General features: G+C 45.9%; 1 protein-coding gene across 1 annotated transcript in view; it reads right to left on the reverse strand.

Annotated features, from left to right (window-relative positions):
• The window catches only part of SRD5A2 (steroid 5 alpha-reductase 2), a 56,097-nt gene extending 39,933 nt beyond the window's left edge, over window positions 1–16,164 (reverse strand). The window contains exon 1 of the mRNA XM_048843660.2: window positions 15,881–16,164. Coding sequence (XP_048699617.1) covers window positions 15,881–16,164 — 284 coding nt within the window. The remainder of the gene's footprint in view (window positions 1–15,880) is intronic.
• Between the last annotated feature and the right edge of the window lie 8,140 nt (window positions 16,165–24,304).

Below are 24,304 nucleotides of genomic sequence, written 5' to 3' on the forward strand. Positions count from 1 at the left end.
AACTAGGGTCAGAGATTTTTGTATGTGGCTGGGAAAGGGGTTAGAGACCTTTACCCAAGAGCCCAAGTTACTTCTGCAGTGAAGACATACCCACTGATACCACAATGTTTCATGCCTGCCCTTGCTACTTCCTGTTTGCTGTATCTGAAGTGCAGCCGCGCTAGCAAATACATCAAAGGCATAGTCAGCTGGGAAACACAAGTGTATATTTCAACAATATATCCCACGCTATTCTTCTCCAGAAATAACCATTTGATATTTATGGCGACAGATGACTTTGTTCCTATTGCTAAAAATGTGTTTCTGCCAAAAACATGAAAAATGTGTGTCAGTAACTTAGTGAGACACAGTGCTATGAACTTCAAAAAACTAGTTGCTCCATTGGAGCAGAGAGTTCAAAGAGTTCATGAGGGATCAAAGTGAGAACAGCACAAAAGCACTCTCCTCTACTTTAAAAGTGGTACAAATTCCAAGGATAGGCAGACATTTATTCTGAAAACTCCATTTATCAGAGAAAGTGCAATTACTTTCAATATGTGACCCACATGAGGCCATGTAATGACACAGAGAGAGCAAAGATATTAAACTTGCCTGCCCAATGTCAAACCTTAGTCAGATTCTACCCATGTTGACTTATGCTATACCTTACAAATATTGAGAAACTCCCTGGAGGGAGTGGGTTAGGGTGGAACTGTGCTTGACAGGGGATATGATGGTCCTTAAAATCCCCTCATCTTGCTTCTTCCACTCTGTCCTACTTCCCCTCTCTCATGGTCTCCTTCATCCCTAACCTCCCATTCTTGCTCCTGTTGTCCTCTGCTCTTCATTAATTGTCCTTTCCTTTGCCTGCGTTTCTTTGCCCCCTTCCTCTTCTTGGTTCTCCTTACCTCACAGTTCTTCACTATGGTTCTTTCCATCTTAACATCTGTCTCTCTTCCTTCCTTAGTGGATCATTGCATTTTAAGCCTCTTCTCTTCCCTGGCTTGGTTTGGTGCCTGCACACAGATGCTGCTTATTCATACAGATCCCACAACACTGGGACTGCTCCTTGGCTGCCTATAATCAGGGCCCTGTATATTTTGCTTGATCTACATTTTGTGGCAACATTCCTGGATTTGGTGGAACTCTGATACAGCTGACTGGAAATTCTGCAGTACCTTCATTTAACTTTTTAAAATTCTGATTGTTTTTATTAATTACACATGAAAATGAATAATACTACCAGTAAAGTATCTCTCCCCTCCCTAAAAAAAAGGGGGGGGAAGCAGTTTAGGACTCTGCAAAAAGCACAGTAGCAAGATGGTTCCATAAAAACCATCATCAGGGAAAAAGTTAACAATGCTGCCATTCAAAAATTGGCCTCTCCAACTTTATTTGAGGGGTCCTTCTCCTTCAATAATTCAAACGTCTGTTAAAAAATGGGTGAATAAAGTTAGGCTCCTAAATAATTAGGTGCAAAAATTAAGTTAGATTTCTAAATCCCTATGAACCCATTTTTTTATATCTTCGCTAACTCATCTGACTTACATTTGAAAAGTAGTAGTCCAACTGCACTTAAATGCAGGTGGGGTTACATAGTGTAAAGGAGAGTATAATTTGAAATAATGAGTTTAGATGCCAAGTGTGTACTTCCATTAAAAATAGAATAGATTAGTTTTTAAATCTATTTTCTAAAGAAGATAAAGAGGGCTGCCTGGGGCTGATTTCTAATAGCTCATATTAACCTTCCTTTACCCCCAGAATGTGTGTCTATATATAACTTTACATCAAAAATATGCTAACATTAAGGTTTTAAAGCCAAGCACAAAAGTTACAAAATGCCAGACTTAAGGGTACCCTTTCCTCTCCAGCTGGCTCTGCAGCTCTTCCTCCTCCCCCTGCATTCAGATCAGTTTGCTTACTTGTTCTTCTCCTCAAACAAAAATTATTAGGGGTCTGGAACACATGACTTATGAGGAGAGGCTGAGGGAACTGGGATTGTTTAGTCTGCAGAAGAGAAGAATGAGGGGGGATTTGATAGCTGCTTTCAACTACCTGAGAGGTGGTTCCAGAGAGGATGGTTCTAGACTATTCTCAGTGGTAGAAGAGGGCAGGACAAGGAGTAATGGTCTCAAGTTGCAGTGGGGGAGGTTTAGGTTGGATATTAGGAAAAACTTTTTCACTAGGAGGGTGGTGAAACACTGGAATGCGTTGCCTAGGGAGGTGGTGGAATCTCCTTCCTTAGAAGTTTTTAAGGTCAGGCTTGACAAAGCCCTGGCTGGGAAGATTTAATTGGGGATTGGTCCTGCTTTTGAGCAGGGGGTTGGACTAGGTGACCTCCTGAGGTCCCTTCCAATCCTGATATTCTATGATTCTATGATTCTATTCCACATCACCTGGCACCAAGGACAGGGGAGACAGTCACTGTTCTCAGTTCCAGTACCTGGGGCCTCTGCCAAGAGTAGCAATTGCAAATAAAGTCCTGCTCAGCCTCTGCAACCATGGGCTAGAGCATGCTCAGTTGCTCTGTGAGGATGGCACATGCACTGTTCAGTCACAAGCAGGAACTGTGAAGGGATGGAGCATGTTCATTGAGGACAGAATCTTCAGAAAATTTAGGGAGTCAAATCTAACAGAGGCTTATGACTTGGCCAGATTTGGACAGCTTTTTACAGGAATAATCAAAGGCACGTCCTTGACTCAGAATGGTCCCTCTGCAAAGTTTAAAGTCCCTGCTCCAGTGCACGGGAGGCTAGAATGTCTCAACAAAACAGTTATAAGAATTTTCTGAGTGTGGGCCAAACAATGTATTTTTTCATAACCTTGTTCTCAGAAGGGGCTGAACCGTTTTAGCTGAATGTGAACCCGTGGACTCACCAGCCCCAAGGCATTCAGATGACAATCACTGTGGTGACTTAGCTCTCTTCCTAAGCCCCATGAGTCCACCTCTTCCAGGATTAGGATTGTTAATCCTCTAGGATTGTCCTGGAGTCTCCAAGAATTAAAGATTGATTTTTAATTAAAGATTATGTCATGTGATGAAATCTCCAGGAACACGTCAAACCAAAACTGGAAACCCTATCCGGGGTATCAAAGTCCAACAAGTCTTCTGCTTTTCTCCTGAGCTTCTCTGTAGCCCTCCTGGGTTTATTTTAGGCTCCATGATCTTTCAAAAGCAGCAGTCACACTCACAAGGCAGCCTTCAGCATCCACCTTTCTTTGGCCTCTTCAGAAGCAGCACTCCTTCCTGCTACAGCTCTCTGTTCCGCAGTGGAGTACAAACTCAGCAGCCACAGCCAGCAATCTTTGCATGCTTAAATTTTGGAACTGGGAATAGACTCCAGATGTACTGGTCCACAGTTCTATGTTTTAACCATAAGGGACTCCTTCCCCCAATAATCTTAACTACACTGGTTTAAGTTTTGAGTAACTCCTTTTGGAGTCACTGGTGTAACTCCAGATTTAAGCCAGTGTAGCTGAGGTCAGAATCTGGTCCAATGCAATTAGGCCAGGGGTGAATTTTGCCCAAATAGTCCACCTTGCAGACATAATTTCTTTTTCTTAAATCAACTGTGCCACATCAGCCTGAATTCAGCAAAAACATGCCCAGCACCCTGAAGTTGTTTGGATGTAAAATTAATTGGTTTAGAAGAACTAGGACTATTTCATCTTTGACTCTGTGGTTTTTCTATTAAATAAACCTTTTGTTTATTTTGATCCCAAGATAGTGTCTGGTGTGCAAATCTTGTGCTGTTTGTGTGTCAAAGGGAATTGATAATTGGGGGAACAGTCCGAGTGCCTGGTACTTAAGATCTCGGGGAGAATGGATTTGGGGAGACTCGGGACTGGAAGGGCTGTTGGTGTCATCCTGCAAAAAGTAACTAGGCTGATAGAAGCCAGGGGGAGCCCTTGTACTTGTCAGGAAATTGAATCAATGCTGCACAGCACAAAGGCCCCCAGCATTACAGGGCAGGTGATAACAGGATTTCTTACCCATCTGGGTGATCCCCACAATGTCATTATTGTGTAATCACATTGCAGGTGACCCCTTTGAGGTCTGTAGTACTTCCCAAATAGCAAACAGTAATGCTGTGAGTAGCTGATCCCAATGTCGAAGGTCCTGAGTGAATAACTTTGGGAGCATTTTCTTCAAGGTCTGATTAAACCACTCAACCAGCTCATCAGTCTGAGGGTGGTATGCAGATATCCAAAGGGTCTTCATCTTCAACAAGCTGCAGACTTCCCACATCATACGGGAGGTTAAATTGATTCCCTGTTAAAATCTCTTCTGGGATTCTGACTCACACAAAGACTCAATAATTCACTAATGATTATTTTGGGTCACAATGGTACAGCTTTGTTGGAGACTAGCTGGAGCAGCTAGGAGGGCATTAAACTACCAATACCAGGGTAGGGTGCTAAGGAGGCAAATGCAGTACAAAACTCAAACTGAAGATGTCATGAACAAATGGCACTGATGTGGCAAAGAATGTGAAGAGAAGAAATTTTTCAATTGCTTATATACCAAACCTAGGAGTCTGGGTAACAACTAAGAATTAATTAGCAATTCTCATTGATGAGGGAAAAAATTATATAACTGGCATTACTAAAACTTGGTGGGACAATTCACATGACTGGCTAGAATGTGTTTAGGAAGAAGAGAATGGGTAAAAGAGGATGGGGGTGACACATGATATTAAAGACATCTTACTTGTTTTAGAGTTATCAGTAACTCAGAACCACAGAATTCTGAGTGTATATGGATCAATGTGCTAACTAACAAAGCCCAATTTGGCATCTGGTGGGGGTCTGTTACAGGCCACTGACTCAAACCAGAGAACAGGATGAGTTCCTCTTTACAGACAGGTGCTTAATGTTTTGCCAGAAACAATGTTGTTATGGGGAGTTCAATTTGGGAGACATATTCTGGAGAACTCATGCAGCCAGTAATAAAACATCATTCCAGTAATTAAAAATTACAGATCATAATTTTCGAGCACAGAAGGTGCTGCACCCAATACAAGGTAGCTCTATTTTGGTCCTCAATAGGACAGATAAAGAATTAATCACTGGACTGGATGTTGGTGGTTGCCTAGGGATGTGTGATCATAACCTGATTATATTCAATATGGGCAAACAGAGGACAGTCCGAACAAGTAATATATAAACTTGGTGCTGCAAGAGGATTACTCTCTCAAAGATGAGGAAAATTATGAGTGAAATTGATTGGAAGAAAAAGATAGACAGGAAAACATGCATGAAAATTGGGAATTCTTAAAGGAGAGTTTATTAGATGAACAAAAAGCCATGCTTTCACCCAGACCACACCGCACGATCCATTGTCTACAGCCAAGCTCTACGATACAACCGCATTTGCTCCAACCCCTCAGACAGAGACAAACACATACAAGATCTCCATCAAGCATTCTTACAACTACAATACCCACCTGCTGAAGTGAAGAAACAGATTGACAGAGCCAGAAGAGTACCCAGAAGTCACCTACTACAGGATAGGCCCAACAAAGAAAGTAACAGAATGCCACTAGCCATCACCCACAGCCCCCAACTAAAACCTCTCCAACGCATCATCAAGGATCTACAACCTATCCTGAAGGATGACCCATCACTCTCACAAATCTTGGGAGACAGGCCAGTCCTTGCCTACAGACAGCCCCCCAACCTGAAGCAAATACTCACCAGCAACCACACACCACACCTCAGAACCACTAACCCAGGAACCTATCCTTGCAACAAAGCCCGTTGCCAACTGTGTCCACATATCTGTTCAGGGGACACCATCATAGGGCCTAATCACACCAGCCACACTATCAGAGGCTCATTCACCTGCACATCTACCAATGTGATATATGCCATCCTGTGCCAGCAATGCCCCTCTGCCATGTACATTGGTCAAACTGGACAGTCTGTACGTAAAAGAATAAATGGACACAAATCAGATGTCAAGAATTATAACATTCATAAACCAGTCGGAGAACACTTCAATCTCTCTGGTCACTCGATCTCTGACCTAAAAGTCGCAATATTGCATCCGATGAAGTGAGCTGTAGCTCACGAAAGCTTATGCTCAAATAAATTGGTTAGTCTCTAAGGTGCCACAAGTACTCCTTTTCTTTTTGCGAATACAGACTAACACGGCTGCTACTCTGAAACCTGACAATAAGAAGGAGTTTTTAAAGAATATTAGTAACTAAGGAAATCCCAGCAATGGTATAGGTGAATAGACACATTATTAGATAGAGTTGGTAGAACTGTTAGCAATGACGCAGAAAGCGTTCAATAAATATTTCTGTCTGTATTTAAAAGAAGCAGGATGATATATTTGTATCACATGAGACTGATGAACTACTTTCCAGACCATCAGAATTCCCTAATAACTTGTACCCAAGAGTTATAAAAAGTGAGCTAGGAAGATCTCTGGCCCATCAATTTTAATTTTAAATACATTTTAGAATACCAGGGAAATTCCAGAAGACTGAAAGAATACTAATATTGTGAAATATTCAAAAAGTGCAAGCAGTATGCCCTGGGTAACTGTAGGCAGGTTAGCTTGACATCAGTCTTGGGCAAAACAATGGAAAAGCTGATATAGGATTCAATTGCTAAAGAATTAAAGAATAGGAATACAATTAATTACAGTCAACATGGTTTCATGGAAAATAGGTCTTGTCAAACAAACTTGATTTTTCTTTTTTTTAATGGCATTTCTAGTTTGGTTAACAAAGGTAAAGAATTTGCAGCCATGCTGCAGCGCGAGATATACTGCCATCTCCGACCAGCTAGGAGACTCCATCCCATCCTAGAAGACAATGACCTGGCCTCAGTTATTCATGCCTTCTTCACCTTTCGGCTACAGCAATGCAATATACTTGGGCATGAAGCTGTCAGCACTTAGGAAACTCCAACTAGTACAGAACACTGCAAGGCACCTCCTCAGCAACAGAGGCTATCATGCATACATCACATACCTGTCCTTCCTCCTTACAGTGGCTTCCTATAGGATTTTGAATCAAGTTCAAGGTCCCGTTCCTTATCTTTAAGGTGCACAATGGCGTGGGCCCAGGATATCCAAAAGATTTCCTAAGCTCCAGGAACAGAGACTATGGTCAACAACTCCACTCCTCAGCCACAACGGAACTCTCTGCAGTAGGGTAAAGCTTGTCTGTGTAGTAGATAAGAACTTTCTCTGCGGTCAATTTTAAACTGTGGAATGAACTCCCTCAGGAACCATCACAAACCTCACCACCTTCTGCTCCAACCGCAAGGCACATTTCTTTGATCTTGCCTTCTCTAACAAACACAAAGCAACACATATATTTAAATAACAAAAACAAACAAACAAAAAAGCTAAAACCCTGCCAAAACAATATACTCCCCTTCACATGTTCCTATCCCTGGGATCGGATGAGAGAAAAAACACCATACAAGAGTTGTGTAGTCACATTGCTTTATGCACTGCTGGAAGGTGCTCAGATGCCATGCTCATCACTGCAGAATAAGGGCCTCCATAGAATAGATACAATATACTTAGAACTGCACAACATTCTGGTTAAAAAGTTAGCACTATCCAATACCCATAAAGCACATTTTAAATGGATTACAAAATAGCTAATTGGCAGGACTCAAAAAGTAGTTGATGGTAGATAATCATCACAGAATGTGGGTGTTTCTAGTGGGGTTTTGGAGAGATCAATACTAGGCGCAACACTATTCAACATTTTCATTAACAACTGGAAGTAAATATAAAATCACTGCTGTTGAAGTTTGGTAGATGATACAAAGATTAGCAGACTGGTAAATAATGAAGAGGACAGAGCAGTCGGATTCAAACAAAATATGTTTTAATACATCTAGGAACAAGGAATGCAGGCCGTAAGTACCAAGCAGAGGCGACGGGAGGATTGTGTTCTTGAAAGCAGTGATTCTGAAAAGGATTTAGGGATCATAACTTCATAGAGCTGTAAGGCTGGAAGGGACCTCAAGATCCATAAAGTCTGTCTCCCCATACAGAGCCAGGATGAAGTATGCCCAGACCATCCTTGACAGGTATTTGTCCAACCTGTTCTGAAAAACATCCAGTGATGGGGATTTCACAACCTCCCTTGGCTGTCTGTTCCAGAGTTTAACTATCCATACAATTAGAAAGTTTTTCCTAATGCCTAACCTAAGTCTCCCTTGCTGCAGATTAAGCCCATTACTTCTTGTCCTCCCTCAGTGGACACAGAGAACAATTGTTAACCGTCCTCTTTCTAATAGCTCTTAACATACTTTAAGAATGTTATCAAGTCCCCACTCAGTCTTCTTTCTCCAGATTAAACATGCCCAGTTTTTTAAAAACTTTCCTCATTTGTCAGGTTTTCTAAGCCCTTTATGATTTTTGTAGCTGTCTTCTAGGCACTCTTCAGTTTGTCCACATCTTTCCTAAAGTGTGGTGCCCAGAATTGGACAATACTCCAGTTGAGGCCTCACCAGTGCCACGTAGAGAGGAACAATTACCTCCTGTGTCTTACACGCAACATGCCTGTTAATACTCCTTTTTTGTCACAGCATCACGTTGTTGGCTCATATTCAATTTGTGATCCAGTATAACCCCCAGAATCTTTTCTGAAGTATTATTGCATAGCCAGCTATTGCCCATTTTCTAGTTGTCTGTTTGATTTTTCCTTCCTGGATGTATTTCTTTGCACTTGTCTTTATGGAATGGCATTTTGTTAATTTCAGACTTGTCCAAGGTCATTTTGAATGCTAACTCTGTCATCCAAAATCCTTGCAATCCCTCCAAGCTTTGCATCATCCACAAATTTTACAAGCATAGTCTCCTCTCCATTATCCAAGTCATGAATGAAATGGACAAGCAACTGAACATGTGTTCCCACTGCTGTGATAAAAAGAGCAAATGTGATCCTTGGATATATGAGTAGGAAACTGATTTTACCTCTGTTTATGGTATTGTGAGACTCATATTAGAATACTGTACCCAATTCTGCTGTCCACATTTTAAAAAGGATGTTGAAAAACTTGGAAAAGGCACAGAAAAGAGCCAAAAAAATTATTCAAAAGCTGGAGAAAATGCCATACAGTGAGAGACTTAAAGAGATCAATTTGTTTAGTTTATCAAAAAGAAGACTGTGACATGTCTAGATTATGGTATACAAGTACACATGGGTAATAAAGGGTTTTTTAATCTATCTGAGGAATGCAGAACAAGAACCAATGACTGGAAGTTAACGGCAGACAAAATCAAATTAGAAATTTATGTTCAAACTTTTAAAAGTGAGGGCAATCAACCAATGGAATAAACTACCAAGGGAAGTGGTTGATTCTCCATCTCTTGATGTCTTCAAATCAAGAGTGGATGCCATTCTAGAAGATACATGTTAGTCAAACACAGATTATTGGTATTGCCATATAGATCAATTATATGATTTTTGAAGAAATTTGGATCCTCTTTCTAGATACATTTGGATAAAAATATTGAGATGACTCAAAGAATGCCAAACCTCCAGTCTACCTAACCCCTCCTTTTTCTTTCCCCTCCCCTATCTCCTGTTTGTTTCTTCTCCCTATTCATATATGTTTTCTATATTATTACTGTTAATCCCCCTTAACATGTTATGTCTATGTAGTGTTGTCTGGTTTTGTATTGTCTGGTCTTGCAGCTTTAATGAGTTACAAAACTGCATAATTGCTTACTTCTATTGTAGATCCAGTGAAGCATATAGCGATTATATGTATGACTAAATATAGTGATTTGCTATAACAACTGGGCTGTGGCTGCCTTGCCTACTGGTTGGAACAGAGGTAGTCAGGCCTAGTGGCCAAGTCAGGAGCTGAGTTATCAAGTGTGGGGAGCGAGCCAGAGCTGACAGCCAGAGACCAGGTATCAGCTGTCAGAGCAACGGCCAGAAACCAAATGCCAAGTCTGGGGAACAAGCTGGAGCCAAGAGTTGGAGCCAGACTATCCGCCAGAGTGAGGACAGGAGCAAGAAGGGAGGGCCAGGAACAGGAAACCAGTAGTAGGAAAACAGAAGTGGAACCAGGGTCAGGGAGCAGGATACAGAAGTGGGTTCCAGAGCAAGTGCGGGGAACATGATGGGAGCTGAGAGCAGGAATAGAAATGCAGCTGCAGGCATGGAATGCTGTTGAGAGCCAGAAACCCAGGCCTGCTGCGGGGTTTAAGACTGTGGCTGAGGGAGTCTTCAGCCAATCAGGAGGCCTGTTTCATTAGCTGAGTCATCTGAGAGCAATGAGCTCTCAATGAGGGTTCAGCTGTGAGTCTCGACCCTGATATTTGGAAAAAATATCAAAATGGAAGTCATTTATCTTCTTATATTTTTCATTGCCTGCTTCTTTATGAAAATCAATAAAAAATTATTATTAATAATAAAAAGAATAGTTACCAGGCTCAATATAGGAGAAACTGGATGAAATTCTATGGTAATATACAGGAGGTCAGACACAGACTAATGATCTAATGGTCTCCTCTGGCCAGAAAATGTCTCAATCTATTAAACGCTTTTACTAGCCCCTCTGCACCCACACCTTTATCAGTTTCCCCCTCCATGTGGATGTTTGGAGCAGTCAATGGTGGTGTCAGGATTACAGACTGTAAATACCTCCTTAGGGAGAGGCAGATACCGCTAAGTTATGCAGCAATTCTATGCAGAAATTCACGAAGAAAATTCCCTTTATGCAAAACGGGGCCTTTTAATACAAATCCTCAGGAATGCTCAAATATAGGTGTAACCAAGTATTGGGGGTAGCCGTGGTAGTCTGTATCCACAAAAACAACAAAAAGAAAAGGAGTACTTGTGGCACCTTAGAGACTAACCAATTTATTTGAGCATAAGCTTTCGTGAGCTACAGCTCACTTCATCGGATGCGTACTGTGGAAAGTACACAAGATATTTTTATACACACAAAGCATGAAAAAATGGGTGTTTACCACTAAAAAAGGTTTTCTCTCCCCCCACCCCACTCTCCTGCTAGTAATAGCTTATCTAAAGTGATCACTCTCCTTAATCAATGGCCCACCTTGATTATCATACACATGGTAAGGAGAGTGATCATTTTAGATAAGCTATTACCAGCAGGAGAGTGGGGTGGGCAGAGAGAAAACAGTTTGTAGTGGTAAACACCCATTTTTTCATGCTTTGTGTGTATAAAAAGATCTTGTGTACTTTCCACAGTACGCATCCTATGAAGTGAGCTGTAGCTCACGAAAGCTTATGCTCAAATAAATTGGTTAGTCTCTAAGGTGCCACAAGTACTCCTTTTCTTTTTGGGAATACAGACTAACATGGCTGTTACTCTGAAACAAAAACAACAAGAAGTCTGGGTGGAAAAGAGCTATTCAAGCCCAAATTAATGGTGTTAAATTTGCAAATGAATTTTAGTTCTGCTGTTTCTCTTTGAAGTCTGTTTCTGCAGTTTTGAACAAGCTTGAATAGGGACTGGGAGTGGCTGGCTCATTACAAAAGCAGCTTTCCCTCTCCTGGAATTGACACCTCCTCATCTATTATAGGGAGTGGACTACATCCACCCTGATCGAATTGGCTTTGCCAACACTGGTTCTCCACTTGTGAGGTAACTCCCTTCCCTTCATGTGTCATTATATAATGCCTGCATCTGTAATTTTCACTCCATGCATCTGAAGAAGTGGTGTTTTACCCACGAAAGCTTATGCCCAAATAAATCTGTCAGTCTTTAAGGTGCCTTCAGACTCCTTGTTGTTTGTATAGGTGTAACCAGTGATAAACACTAACAACAGCAACAATTGCTCAATTAATTAAAATATTTTTATAACAATAAATAACAACATTTTACTTCTTTTACAATTTCAGAGTCAAAGTGAACAAGGGCAATCGGATTACATCAACTAAATATGTATAATTTCATTAATGGTGAACCATGCACCTTATCATTACGCTGACAGTTAAGTCTGATCACAGAAAGATTCAAAAATTTGACATTCTGCTATTTCCATCAGAGATTTCTGTGCATGACAGCATGTAAGTTAAAAGAAAACAAGATGTATTTTGTGGATGCATCTCAAAGTACTGGCCTGCATATTTTCAAATACCATTCACTGACTATTCAGACAAAAATGAAATGTTCCCACCCCAGAAAAATCCTTCATCTGTCCTCTCTATAGCTCTTTTCCATGTAACTTGAAAATAGCATTACTATTTAAAATAATTTTTCAAATATTGATTAGTTCAATAAAAGTCATCAAAGTTATTTGTATTAACAGTAAAATTTATTAAAGAAAAGGTGTTGTCATTATAGGTACAAAGTTGTTGGGATAACATATAACACTGGGAACCATTTTGTATGGATCCAGAAACTTGGTAAAACTGAGGACTTCATGATGGAATTTTGGAATTAAAAAGGAATCGAGGTGGAGATATTCCAGCCTAAAGAGTTCTCCAGATTCCATTGAACTGTACCAAGCCACATTACTATTATATGAATTTCACAGCAACACTACAGATGCTAGCTCCTTCAAAGAAAGATATAGCAAAGAAAGATATAGAATAGTATTCCTTCACGTAGCTTTTGAGTGCTGTAGTGGTGCTCACTGTTTTCTATGTTTTAGAAGCTATCAGAAACCACTCAGAACAGAAGTGTGCATTAAGCTAGGTCTTGTACATTTGCATACAGTTAATAAACAAGATTATTTGAGAGTCACCTGCGCCCTGGTAGTGTCTTCCTATTATTTTTGTTGTGTAACAGGGAAAAGACAACACTAAACATAACAAATGTTTCTAGATTTATAACAAACAATTTTTGGTAACTTTAGCCATTTTCCCTGTTTTTAATTAATCTAACAACAAAACAAAGTTCCTATAGACTTCTTCATTTGTAATTATCATATAATTTGTTAAAACTTTACAGCCGGATTTCCAACAAATTGGCTAAATACTGCTTTTTGTTGATATTTACAAAGAAAATATACAAAAAAAAATTTATGTTTACTAACAAAGAAAGCACATATTTAAAATTGGGGTAATAAATTTGTCAGACCGGAAATAAAGGTTCACTTCTGGGAGTGGCATATGCTTAACTCTGCATCATGAAAGAACAGTCACAGGGAGGTGTCACTAGGGTTGACCCAATACCTATTTTGTCAAGCACAGCCAGTCGAAACCCAGCTCCTATTCAAACTCCATCTACAAAATGAAATGGGGGGATGGAATCACATCTCACACCATAGTGCTCAAGAACAAACCTGTGGGTCAGGAAGTGACATGTCCCAGCTCCTTCAGAACAGTCTGACAGTTGTGGGGAGTGACCCGAGTCACAATTTGTCACCTAGAGTCAGTGAAACCCCAGATCCCTATTCAAGCCCTGTACAATATGGAAGAGGTGTGAGATCTGACATGGGGCAGCATATTGCACAAGAACAAAGCTTCAGGTCAGAGAGTGGGATGTCCCAGCTCCTTCGGAACCACAGGACAGTCACAGGGACATGTCACTTGAGCTGACCAAGACATTTTTGTCACATGCAGCCAGGCAAAACGCAGTTCCTTATTAATGCACCATTTGCAATATGGAAGCGGGGTTGGGACCAGACATTACAAACCCATGAAAAAAACGCAGAAATTGGGCATGTTTTTGGCTTAATTGGCTTGTGAGTTGCTTGTTGGCTAGTTTTTGGCTTGTAGCTTGTTGCTTCTTTGGCTTGTAGCTTGTTGCTTGTAGCTTCTTTTTTTTGATCGGCTCCCAGCAAGCAGGGGCAAGGGGAGACAAGCAGGGGTAAGGTGGTGAGAGAATCAGGGGTGCACAGTGGGCCCAGCACAGCCCCAGATTGTGTGCCGGCGGATCTAGTCACATAGAGAGTTGGGGTTCTTAGGGACTGGCTTGTTTTGGCCTTGTTTTGAAATGGGATTAGCTTGATTTTTGGCTTATTGTGAAAGTCAGGATGCTTATTTGCCACTGAAATTTGGCAACTGTGGTAGGGACCTCACATCTTACAGCGCATTGCACAGGAGCAAAGTGAATGATACTCCCAGAGCCTTCAGAACATGTTGAGGGGGGCCAGGTGACCTGAGCCTCATTTTGTCACAGCCAGCCGGTCACCACCCATCCTCTGATTTGATTATTTAAATTCATGGATAATTACTGAGACACTGACAGGCGATTAGAAATTAAAAGTTTTGACCACATTCCATGGATGACATTTCTAAAAGTGGGACGTGGCCATTTGAAATAAGTTTGGCCTTTGAATAAGGAGGCACTTAACAAGGAACCGGGAGTAAAGAACCAACTTCAGCGTCTTAACCCGAATCCGGTCGTCCAGACTGATCCAGTCGGCAGTGAACAGGGCCAGGAGCATCACCTCGCCAGTCACAGGAGGGAGCCAAGGTAGAAATCCAGCACCCAGCCCCTTCCACTGGGGTCAGAGCCACCGTCTGCACCGCCAGCCCACTGCGAGAGCCCGCACACACACACACCCCAGCAAGCCTCCTCTCCCCTACAGAGCCACCAGACACCCTTTGCCACCCAGCGAGCCCGCCCCCCTAGAGAGCCACCCAGAGACACTTCACCAGTCAGCGAGCCCACCCCCCCGGGGGGCCACCCAGTGAGCTCCGCCACCCCGAGAGCCACCCAGAGACCCTTCACCACCCAGCGAACTCCCCCGCCGAGAGCCACCCAGAGACCCTTCTCCACCCAGCGAGCTCCTCCCCCCCGAGAGCCACCCAGAGACCCTTCTCCACCCAGCCATCCCACCCCTCCCCCCCAGGGAGCCTCCCAGACACCCTTCGCTACCCAGTGAGCCCCCCCCCCCCCCCAGGGAAATACCCAGACACCCTTCGCCATCCAGCGATCCCACCCCCCCTCGGGAGCCACCCAGAGACCCTTCGCCACCCAGTGAGCCCCCCCTACCCCCCCTAGGGAGCCTCCCAGACACCCTTCACCACCCAGTGAGCCCCCCTGCCCCCCCAGGGAACCACCCAGACACCCTTCACCACCCAGTGAGCCCTCCCCCGCCCCCCCAGGGAACTACCCAGAGACCCTTCGCCACCCAGTGAGCCCCCCTGCAGGAGCCACCCAGAGACCCTTCACCACCCAGCGAGCTCCCGCAAGCCCCCCCCAGTGAGCCATCCAGAGACCCTTCGCCACCCAGTGAGCTCCCCCCCCCCGAGAGCCACCCAGAGAGCTCCCCCTGCCCCCCCAGGGAGCCACCCAGACACCCTTCGCCACCCAGCGAGACCTCCCCAGGGAGCCACCCAGAGACCCTTCTCCACCCAGCGAGACCCCCCCAGGGAGCCACCCAGAGACCCTTCTCCACCCAGCGAGACCCCCCCAGGGAGCCACCCAGAGACCCTTCTCCACCCAGCGATCCCACCCCTCCCCCCCAGGGAGCCTCCCAGACACCCTTCGCCACCCAGTGAGCCCCCCCCCCCCCCCAGGGAGCCACCCAGAGACCCTTCGCCACCCAGCGAGACCCCCCCGGGAGCCACCCAGAGACCCTTCGCCACCCAGCGAGACCCCCCCAGGGAGCCACCCAGAGACCCTTCTCCACCCAGCGAGACCCCCCCCGGGAGCCACCCAGAGACCCTTCGCCACCCAGCGAGACCCCCCCAGGGAGCCACCCAGAGACCCTTCTCCACCCAGCGAGACCCCCCCAGGGAGCCACCCAGAGACCCTTCTCCACCCAGCGATCCCACCCCTCCCCCCCAGGGAGCCTCCCAGACACCCTTCGCCACCCAGTGAGCCCCCCCCCCCCGGGAGCCACCCAGAGACCCTTCGCCACCCAGCGAGACCCCCCCCGGGAGCCACCCAGAGACCCTTCGCCACCCAGCGAGCCCCGCAGCGAGCCCTCGCCCCACCCCCCTCCTGCCGCCCGCCACGCCGCGGCGGCGGGGGCTCGCGTTACCTGTGGAAGTAGTGCGCGCAGAACATGCCGCAGAGCAGCCGGCAGCCCAGGGGCTCCAGGCGCGGCGGGCTGCGCAGCGCCAGCAGCAGCGCGGGCACCAAGAAGGAGGGCAGCTCCTGCAGGAACCAGGCGCAGCGGGCAGGCAGCCTGGCCCAGGGCTTGCCCGGCTTCTCCTGGTGTTTCCCGTACCTGGACGGGGCACGGAGGTTGAGGCAGAGCAGCAGGAACCCCAGGGCGCCCAGGAGGGAGCTGAGGGCGAGCACCAGGCTCGGGGAGCACTGCATGCTAGGGGTGGCGACAGGGCAGCCCAAGCCACCGCCAGCCCCTGCATTAATAGAGCAACGGTCACCCCGCCCAGCCGGGCTGCCTCCACTTGGGCTGACTAGACTGCGGAGCCCCTCCTCGAGGGAGGGGGAGCTGGGGCAGGGAGGGGCGGCCCGACTAGACTGGCCCCTCAGACCGGGAATCCCGCGCCCCTCACCTGCGCTCCGACCATCTGCCCCTCCTGTGGGCGTCTGGAGAGGGCTTGCTGCGCAGCGCGCTGAAGTCACTGGGAAGATTCCCATTGATCTCAGTGGGCTTTGGACCAGGCTCCCTATGTCAGCGTCTTTCCCTTTCCCTAGACAATCTTTGGACCAAAAACCCGGTTACCACTGGAGATGGGAAAGTATATAAAGGTGTCAGAAGCTCAGTAGGAATATTTAGCGCTGTGCTTCATGCAAGGGTTAATACTAAAACGTCTGTTCGGCTATAGCAATAAAGGGCCGAGAAATAGAAATGTCAAACAGAAAAACATGACTGCACAGCGAGCCCCGCCCCAGGGAGCCACCCAGAGCACCCTCGCAGCACAGGACCAACCTGCGCTTCAACAGGATGGTGGTTTTGGAAAATGAACTGAGCGAGAGGAGGCTAAGGAAACACAAAAGCTCATCCACCAGTTGAAAGGCACATACTGGACCTAAGCAGAAGACGTGACAGGAGGAAGGATGGGGGGGAAGGATAGCTCAGTGGTTTGAGCATTGGCCTGCTAAACCGAGGGTTGTGAGTTCAATCCTTGAGGGGGCCATTTAGGGATTTGTGGCATAAATTGGGGATATTCTATGATTCGGGGAACAGCGCTCATGACAGGAGGTCTGTAGTCCTGGCTGGCTCTTCCACACATTACCCAAGTAACCGTGAGCAAGGCACTTATCCACTGTACAAGAGTTGCTCCGTCTCTACAATGGGATAATGATTCTTTATTCCCTGGCTCATGGGGCTGTTGTAAGGATTAATTCATTAATATTTGTAAACCATTTGCAGATCTTTAGGTGAAAGATGCTGTAGTGCAGGGGTCTGAAACTGGAATCGCCAGGAGGGCCACATGAGGACTTGTTCGTTGGCCCGAGGGCCCCATCCCCCACTCCACCCCCGCCCCTGCCTGCGGGGTGCAGCAGGGGGCTCAGGGCAGGGGGTTGGGGTGCAGGACGGGAGTGGGGTGTGGCAGGGGGCTCAGGACAGGGGTTTGGGGTGCAGGAGGGAGTGCAGGGTGCAGCAGGGGGTTGGGGTGCAACAGGGGGCTCAGAGCAGGTAGTTGGGGTGCAGGATGGGTGTGGGGTGTGGCAGGAGGCTCAGGACAGGGGTTTGGGGTGTGGAAGGGAGTGCAGGGTGCAGCAGGGGGCTCAGGACATGGGTTGGGGTGCAGGAGGGAGTGCAGGGTGTGGCAGGGTGTTGGGGTGCAGGGTGCAGCAGGGGGCTCAGGGCAGGGAGTTGGGGTGCAGGAGCGGTTGGGTTCCAGCCCGGCGCTGTTTACCTAGAGCGGCTCCAGGGTGGCAGGGGCGTGCACCGGGGCCAGGGTAGGCTCCCTGCCTGCCCTGGCCCTGGCCCCGGCCCCGGCCCCAGCCCCGTGCCGCTCCACTCCGCTCCAGGAAGCGGTGGGCACCCTGTCCCTGCAGCCCCAGAGGGAGGGGCAGCAGAGAACTCCTGTGAGCAGTTCTTGCCTGTGGGTATCTCCCCTGAAGCTCCCATTGGACGCGCTTCTCCTTTCCCAGCCAATGGGAGCTTTGGAGGAGGTAATCACAGGCAAGAACAGCTCACAGGAGTTCTCTGCTCCCCCTCCGCCCGGGGCCGCAGGGAAGCAGTGCGGCGTCCTCAGCACCACGGGGTTGGCAAATCTGCAAACCGGCTCCAAAGCCCTGAGGGGCTGGATCCAGCTCTGGGCGGTAGATTGCCTACCCCTGTCCTGGATGTAGGCTGGGGACATGGCACGCTGTGGAGGGGACGGGGGGCCGCGGGGAGCTTGTCAGGTCCCAGGGAAGAACCCTGCGGCCCCATGTTTGAGACCCCTGCTGTAGTGCAGATATGGGACAAAATGTGCCAGCGATGCCCCTCTGCCATGTACATTGGTCAGACTGGACAGTCTCTACATAAAAGAATAAATGGACACAAATCAGATGTCAAGAATTATAACATTCATAAACCAGTTGGAGAACACTTCAGTCTCTCTGGTCACTCGATCTCTGACCTAAAAGTCACAATATTACAACAAAAAGACTTCAAAAACAGACTCCAACGAGAGACTGCTGAATTGGAATTAATTTGCAAACTGGATACAATTAACTTAGGCTTGAATAGAGACTGGGAGTGGCTGTGTCATTACACAAAGTAAAACTATTTCCCCATGTTTATTTCCCCCCACCCCTACCTCCCACTGCTCCTCAGACGTTTCTTTTAACTGCTGGCAATGGCCCACCTTGATTATCACTACAAAAGGTTTTCTTCCCCCCCACCCCCGCTCTCCTGCTGGTAATAGCTCATCTTAAGTGATCACTCTCCTTACAATGTGTATGATAACACCCATTTTTCATGTTCTGTGTGTATATAAATCTCACTGTATTTTCCGCTGAATGCATCCGATGAAGTGAGCTGTAGCTCACGAAAGCTTATGCTCAAATAAATTGGTTAGTCTCTAAGATGCCACTAGTACTCCTTTTCTTTTTGAGAAGGATGGGTGGTTGCTCTTTGATATGCTCCCAAACCTAAAATACCTTTGTAAATCTGGTACTAATCTACCAGTGCTTGTCCTAGTAGTATCTGATTGTCCAATCCTCAGATAAAGACTACAAGGGATGGTAAGCTTATGAAGGCAGAGAAACTTGGAAGGAGCCATGATTTTATCAATTAGAACATGATGTTAGTTGTTCACTTTAAATGATCAATTCATGAGACATCAGATAACTTGGCTCAATCAGTTTAATAAACATCGATAAATCAGTGCAAACAGAGAGGTTCATACATTACCAATTTGGAGAACAGTCCTGCAGCAGTTTCAATCTGTTCTAAAGTGTGGGTTCAATTCTGCTCATATTTATATTCCCCTTGTTTAAAACAGATAGAAAATTCCACTGTATTATTACAGACCTTACTCACCTTTACTTATCTAGTTTCATACCTATTTTTCTGAGTACAAAGACATCTGTGCCAACTGTCCGTAGCACTCTGTACCAGCTGTAGCTAGCCCACTATTCATATTTGGGAAGCCTCAACTGAACATACATCTTGTTTCTGACAGATTCTACATATACAAAGAACAGAGGTTGTATACAAAGTTTACCCACTAGTAAATTCCACTATAAAGTGCAGCACGAGTACAAGGCATTCTGGATGTAGAGTTCATAGTTATACAATTTAGCATAAGTACAGAACCTTCTAGAAATATATGTTGGTTAACAAGGACATCAACCAAGGCTGTGTTTATCAAATACTTGACATGTAGGAGCTGTTGTAAGAGGACATGTGATTTGGGTTCGTCACGCACCTTAGTACAGAAAAAAAAAAAAAATCAACCAGGAGTATGAAGCTGCAGCAGCTATGCAAAGATGGAGGAGCCTGTTACAAAATCTCTGCAAATCTAGATGACTTTTGATTCATACCACTTTCAGAACTGTTTGAATCTGAGCCCTCTAGTCACTTACACATGCTCCCCCAGAACTCCACCTGGGCTGTGGTCGCACTGAGATTCTAGTTTCACTCTTTGGGGACAACATGGTAGGAAAGTAAGGCACATAGCCTTAGCCAAGGAGTTTCTTAGCCACAGGCAGTTTATTCTTAAAGCCCTCAAGAACTATTAATTTTTGAAAATGACAGAACAAGTCATGAAACACACCTTCCCCAAGTCTGAGCTCAACACTTCTGTAGTTTCTGTGGTTTGTCAGAGTTACAGGCTGGGCAGAGTTCGTCCTGCCCTCTCTCTCCTGCAAATCCTCCTTACATGTGGTGATGGTTGGCTCCCTGCACAGAGCGGAACCGTGCTCTAAAATAGGGCATCCATTTCTGTGCCATGTGCCAGTAAGTGTAACTGAGGGTAAACACAGATAACTGGAGTTTACCCACTTCTCATTTGGGGAATAAGGCATTTACCCAATTCTTATGTAAGAAATAAAGCTTTACCTCATCCTACTCTCCTATGATAAACAAATCCTGGCTGCACAACCAACACAACTGATGTGCAAGTTATCTACCGCTGGTTATGCTCAGCAACTGATCAGTCACAGAAATGCTGGCCTGTAAAAATCTGCAACAAGCCAGTTCTACTGCATGTGTGAATTGACAGAATACATCTGCCAACCATTAAAAAGTATGACATTTATTTTTTACAACTTTACAGAATTTACTTTTAATTTGTAGAAAAGGAAGCATCAGCAATCAAACCCTCTTTTATTTTTGGGGAAGAAACAAAATGTTTCCTCAACAAATTTGAGTTTGGTTTCTGAAATCGAACTGTTCCTATACACATTGTAGCTTGCCTTCATTTATTAATTATTATTAATTTGTAAGTATAACTGTTATTTTACTGATACTGCACACCTTTAGTGCCTACCATGCCACTGCCCAACCTGGAATACAAAAAAGGTTAGTTTACCCACTTCTTCTTTTTTTTACCACTACACCACTGCCATGCGCTCCCACTGGGACGCTCCAGATCAACCAGTCGTGCCTGCCCCCTTCTTGTGGGCCTGTCAAAGAGTAGAGTCAGTGGTGGCACACCCCCTCATGCCTGGGTGCACTGTAGCAGGCTCTCTTCCTTTGGTTCCCTCTGATGACAGCTGCTCCAGGTCTGCAGTGCTCTGCTTCTTCTCATGACTCTGCCCACCGGCTGGGTCACATGTGGTCCCACCACTTTCAGAGTAAACCAAGTCCTATCTGCCTGTCACCCAGAGGCTTCAGACCAGGTCTTCAGCTCAACTATAGACTTAAATCCTTTCCAGCCTTTATCTCTAGTGTCTCCATGCCGCCTTTGTCCCTGGGTCAGTAGGGGAACCCAGACACCCCTTCTGCTCTGGGTTCTGGCCCAGGGACCTGTAATAAGAAGCTATTCAGACTCTCTGCTTCCTCCCTGAGCCACTTCCTACCACAGCCTACCTCTAGGCCTTTCCACCTGGGCGCACTCCTCCACAGATCCCAAAAGGAAAAATCCCATAATCCCAGAAAACAAAGTCCATGTAAGAGTCCCCTACTGAGGCTCCTGACTCCTGCCATAGTCCCTGGCCCCAGCTAAGCCTTTTTTCAAGGCACTTGGCCCTGGTCTACACTACGACTTTAGGTCGAATTTAGCAGCGTTAAATCGATGTAAACCTGCACCCGTCCACACAATGAAGCCCTTTATTTCGACTTAAAGGGCTCTTAAAATCGATTTCCTTACTCCACCCCTGACAAGTGGATTAGCGCTTAAATCGATGTTGCCGGCTCGAATTTGGGGTACTGTGGACACAATTCGATGGTATTGGCCTCCGGGAGCTATCCCAGAGTGCTCCATTATGACTGCTCTGGACAGCACTCTCAACTCAGATGCACTGGCCAGGTAGACAGGAAAAGAACCGCGAACTTTTGAATCTCATTTCCTGTTTGGCCAGCGTGGCAAGCTGCAGGTGACCATGCAGAGCTCATCAGCACAGGTGACCATGATGGAGTCCCAGAATCGCAAAAGAGCTCCAGCATGGACCGAACGGGAGGTACGGGATCTGATCGCTGTTTGGGGAGAGGAATCCGTGCTATCAGAACTCCGTTCCAGTTTTTGAAATGCCAAAACCTTTATCAAAATCTCCCAGGGCATGAAGGACAGAGGCCATAACAGGGACCCGAAGCAGTGCCGCGTGAAACTGAAGGAGCTGAGGCAAGCCTACCAGAAAACCAGAGAGGCGAACAGCCGCTCTGGGTCAGAGCCCCAAACATGCCGCTTCTATGATGAGCTGCATGCCATTTTAGGGGGTTCAGCCACCACTACCCCAGCCGTGTTGTTTGACTCCTTCAATGGAGATGGAGGCAATACGGAAGCAGGTTTTGGGGATGAAGAAGATGATGATGAGGAGGAGGTTGTAGATAGCTCACAGCAAGCAAGCGGAGAAACCGGTTTTCCCGACAGCCAGGAACTATTTCTCACCCTAGACCTGGAGCCAGTACCCCCCGAACCCACCCAAGGCTGCCTCCTGGACCCAGCAGGCGGAGAAGGGACCTCTGGTGAGTGTACCTTTTAAAATACTATACATGGTTTAAAAGCAAGCATGTGAAAGGATTACTTTGCCCTGGCATTTGCGGTTCTCCTAGATGTAGTCCTAAAGCCTTTGCAAAAGATTTCTGGGGAGGGCAGCCTTATTGCGTCCTTCATGGTAGGACACTTTACCACTCCAGGCCAGTAACACGTACTCGGGAATCATTGTAGAACAAAGCATTGTAGTGTATGTGTCAAGGTTCCTCCCCCACTCTGAACTCTAGGGTACAGATGTGGGGACCTGCATGAAAAACCTCCTAAGCTTATCTTTACCAGCTTAGGTCAAAACTTCCCCAAGGTACAAAATATTACACCCGTTATCCTTGGAATGGCCGCTACCACCACCAAACTAATACTGGTTACTGGGGAAGAGCTGTTTGGACGCGTCTTTCCCCCCAAAATACTTCCCAAAACCTTGCACCCCACTTCCTGGACAAGGTTTGGTAAAAAGCCTCACCAATTTGCCTAGGTGACTACAGACCCAGACCCTTGGATCTTAAGAACAATGAACAATCCTCCCAACACTTGCACCCCCCCCCTCCTGGGAAATGTTGGATAAAAAGCCTCACCAATTTGCATAGGTGACCACAGACCCAAACCCTTGGATCTGAGAACAATGAAAAAGCATTCAGTTTTTTACAAGAAGACTTTTAATAAAAAATAGCAGTAAATAGAAATAAAGAAATCCCCCCTGTAAAATCAGGATGGTAGATATCTTACAGGGTAATTAGATTCAAAAACATAGAGAACCCCTCTAGGCAAAACCTTAAGTTACAAAAAAGATACACAGACAGAAATAGTTATTCTATTCAGCACAATTCTTTTCTCAGCCATTTAAAGAAATCATAATCTAACACATACCTAGCTAGATTACTTACTAAAAGTTCTAAGCCTCCATTCCTGTTCTGTCCCTGGCCAAGACGACTACAGACAGACACAGACCCTTTGTTTCTCTCCCTCCTCCCAGCTTTTGAAAGTATCTTGTCTCCTCATTGGTCATTTTGGTCAGGTGCCAGCGAGGTTACCTTTAGCTTCTTAACCCTTTACAGGTGAGAGGAGCTTTCCCCTGGCCAGGAGGGATTTCAAAGGGGTTTACCCTTCCCTTTATATTTATGACAGTATGTTTGCTGGCATTCAAACAACATCCGTTCTTTATCTCTCTGTGTTATCCTCAGGAGAGTGAGATCTAATTCATGGTCACCTGGTTGAAATAGAGTGCTTTTCTTCAGGGGACACTCAGAGGAGCCCATTCCTGCTGGGCTGTTTGCCTGTGGCTAAACAGAAATGTTCCCCGCTGTTAGCCACAGGGAGGGGGGAAGGTTGAGGGGGTAGTCACGCGGTGGGAGGAGGCAAAATGCGACCTTGTAACGAAAGCACATGTGCTATGTATGTAATGTTAACAGCAAGGTTTACCCTGAAAGAGTGTAGCCACTGTTTTATAAAATGTGTCTTTTTAAATACTGCTGTCCCTTTTTTTTTCTCCACCAGCTGCATGTGTTTCAATGATCACAGGATCTTCTCCTTCCCAGAGGCTAGTGAAGCTTAGAAAGAAAAAAAAACGCACTCGCGATGAAATGTTCTCCGAGCTCATGCTGTCCTCCCACACTGACAGAGCACAGACAAATGCGTGGAGGCAAATAATGTCAGAGTGCAGGAAAGCACAAAATGACCGGGAGGAGAGGTGGCGGGCTGAAGAGAGTAAGTGGCGGGCTGAAGACAGGGCTGAAGCTCAAATGTGGCGGCAGCGTGATGAGAGGAGGCAGGATTCAATGCTGAGGCTGCTGCAGGACCAAACCAGTATGCTCCAGTGTATGGTTGAGCTGCAGCAAAGTCAGCTGGAGCACAGACTGCCACTGCAGCCCCTGTGTAACCAACCACCCTCCTCCCCAAGTTCCATA

The sequence above is a fragment of the Caretta caretta genome, chromosome 3 (genome assembly GCF_965140235.1).
Source record: "Caretta caretta isolate rCarCar2 chromosome 3, rCarCar1.hap1, whole genome shotgun sequence".
Classification (NCBI taxonomy): Eukaryota; Metazoa; Chordata; order Testudines; family Cheloniidae; genus Caretta; species Caretta caretta.